The 2,330-nt window shown below is 38.8% G+C and overlaps 1 protein-coding gene across 4 annotated transcripts in view; it reads left to right on the forward strand.

Moving 5' to 3' along the window:
• Positions 1-2,330, forward strand: part of LCP1 (lymphocyte cytosolic protein 1) — a 79,413-nt gene that overhangs the window by 57,439 nt on the left and 19,644 nt on the right. For all 4 annotated transcript variants that reach the window (XM_037741122.1, XM_017535987.2, XM_017535989.2 and 1 more), the window contains one exon: positions 1,876-1,971. In XM_037741122.1, coding sequence (XP_037597050.1) covers positions 1,876-1,971 — 96 coding nt within the window. The remainder of the gene's footprint in view (positions 1-1,875; positions 1,972-2,330) is intronic.

Here is a 2,330-nt window from a genome sequence, read left to right on the forward strand (position 1 = left end):
GATGCAGCAGGAAAGAGCAGGAGATGCTGTGATGCAGGAGGAAAGAGTAGGAGATGCTGGGATGCAGCAGAAAAGAGCAGGAGATGCTGGGATGCAGCAGGAAAGAGTAGGAGATGCTGGGATGCAACACCAGGAAACTATTTCAGTCTCCACTTTCTCAAATGTTAAATAAGTGTTCCCCAAAGAGAAAGAGTCAGAGGAAAGGTCACATTTCTCAACAGGAGTACACCCAGGCTTGTAATTCTTTGGGTAACAGCTTCCCACTGCTGCACGACATGCGTTCAGTGGCATTTAGAACTCAGGGTGTGTCAGGCACTGTGCCAGAGTCAAGCTTCTAGATGGAAAGCCCCCATTCCTTAGGATCTAAGCTAAATCCATCTTTCTAACTATACATCTTTCGTGGGTTATTAACACTTCTAGCACCTCCAGCCAACGCAGGGTTTAACAGGAGCTGGCTGTCATGATCTCCCTTTGTGCTCAACAGTTAAGCTCTGCAATTGTAAAACTTTTTAGCCAAGATTAGGCTGTCTGATCTCAGCTGTAAATTTACCTGATTTCCTATCATTAAATGGCTGTGTTCTTTAGAACAACCATTCTGGGCTTTGGGAAGTATCTGTATGAGAGGGGAGCTGGCCAGATGAGCACTTACTTCTTACACATGTTGTGCCTGTTCTCCGGCACCAGCTGCACGGTGACAGGCTCCGTGCTGTAATGAGTAGTTCTGAGTAGCCAGCAACTTTGGGAGATGTCTTTAAGTCATGTAAAAATTGGCAAAGGTGAGGAGAACACCCAGGCTAGAGTGAGTGAGAAAGCTTCGTAAGAGTCAGGTGAAATGAGGTTACTCCTAGCCAAGCTAAAAAGATGTAACCCAGGGTAGGCAGATTTTATTGGTGCCTAACACCTGCATGTGATTTTCACTGACTTCAAAATAGCTACAGTGAAAAGCCAGAGAAGGGAGGGTAGAAAGAAGAGAGATAAAGATCAGTTTCCCCAGGTGCAACAGCAGTGGCTCACTCTCTCTGGTTCTCATCTTTCTAACTCGGAAGTGGCGAGCATGCCTCTCCTCTGCCCAGGCCTTACCTACTCTACCCAGCTGTAAAAACAAAATAACAGCCAATTTTTCAATCTTTAAGAGAAACTGAGATGCTATTAAAATATTTAAATACACTACCTGAAAATCTGTATGCTTTCATTGACTAAGAAAAAATTTATATTTTAAGACTATAATGCTGAGAATTCTTTTTGTCAATAAGCATATTTTCATACTCTTAAGAAAACTTGAGAATTCAATACCTGTATCTAATCTGCTATAACTAAATTGAACCATTCTTCTAGCTTCTAGATAAATGTGAAATGCACTTATGTTAATATTCCTCCTTTTACATAAAGATTGCTTGTTAATGCTTTAGTCTTCTTTGATATCTTTATTTTTCTCTTGCTGATTGTCCATTTGAATGTATTTTTAAACTCTGCTTTAAACTTCTGCTTCCTTTTTCTGTCACTTTTTTTTTTATTAAACCTTAGCTGACTGACTTCTACAGCAATATAAAGGTATATATGTATTTTCCTGTATACAATTTCATACATGTAAATAAGTTGTTTTTCTCCCCTAAAGACAACAGAATAATATCCACTTCTTTAGTGTGTCTTTTGTGTATATCTTGTATATTTTACTGTTATACTCCTTTTAAAAAGTAAAGCAAATATGTAAAAAGACAAATAGAACATTCAAATTAGTGAATGTTTCTAGCATTGTTAATTAAATTACGTTCTTGAATGATAGTTGAATAAGAAATAAAATGTTTGCTTTTGAGAAATCATTGTTGTGTTAATCGCTGGGCTATTTTGAAATTGGAATTTCTTAATTTCTCACAGGACTCCAAAGCTTATTACCACCTGCTTGAGCAGGTGGCTCCAAAAGGAGACGAAGAAGGTGTTCCTGCTGTTGTTATTGACATGTCAGGACTGCGGGTAAGGCCAGGTCCCAGTTGTGTTTGGGGAACACAATGCTGCCTTCATGTTGGCAGTTCTGTCACCCTGTGTGGCCTTGACTCTGGAATTCCATCAGTTCCATGAGTGGGCATCTCTGCCTAAAGCCCTGTTAAAACTGTAAAACTGTGAGCAGCTTTGGATAATAATTGATGAAAACTGAATCTGGAAATAAAACATTGAAGAAAGAAACCAATATTAATTAAACGCTATCCAGCATGCTAGGCACTTCTGTATATGTTCATCATTTAGCAGACTCTGTAACCCCAACATGGGTCTGAACACTATAATAAAACTTCAGAGGTTTTTTGTTTGTTTGTTTGGTTTTTTTTTTTTTTTTT

Source organism: Cebus imitator, unplaced genomic scaffold (genome assembly GCF_001604975.1).
Source record: "Cebus imitator isolate Cc_AM_T3 unplaced genomic scaffold, Cebus_imitator-1.0 Scaffold94, whole genome shotgun sequence".
In the NCBI taxonomy this organism is placed as follows: domain Eukaryota; kingdom Metazoa; phylum Chordata; class Mammalia; order Primates; family Cebidae; genus Cebus; species Cebus imitator.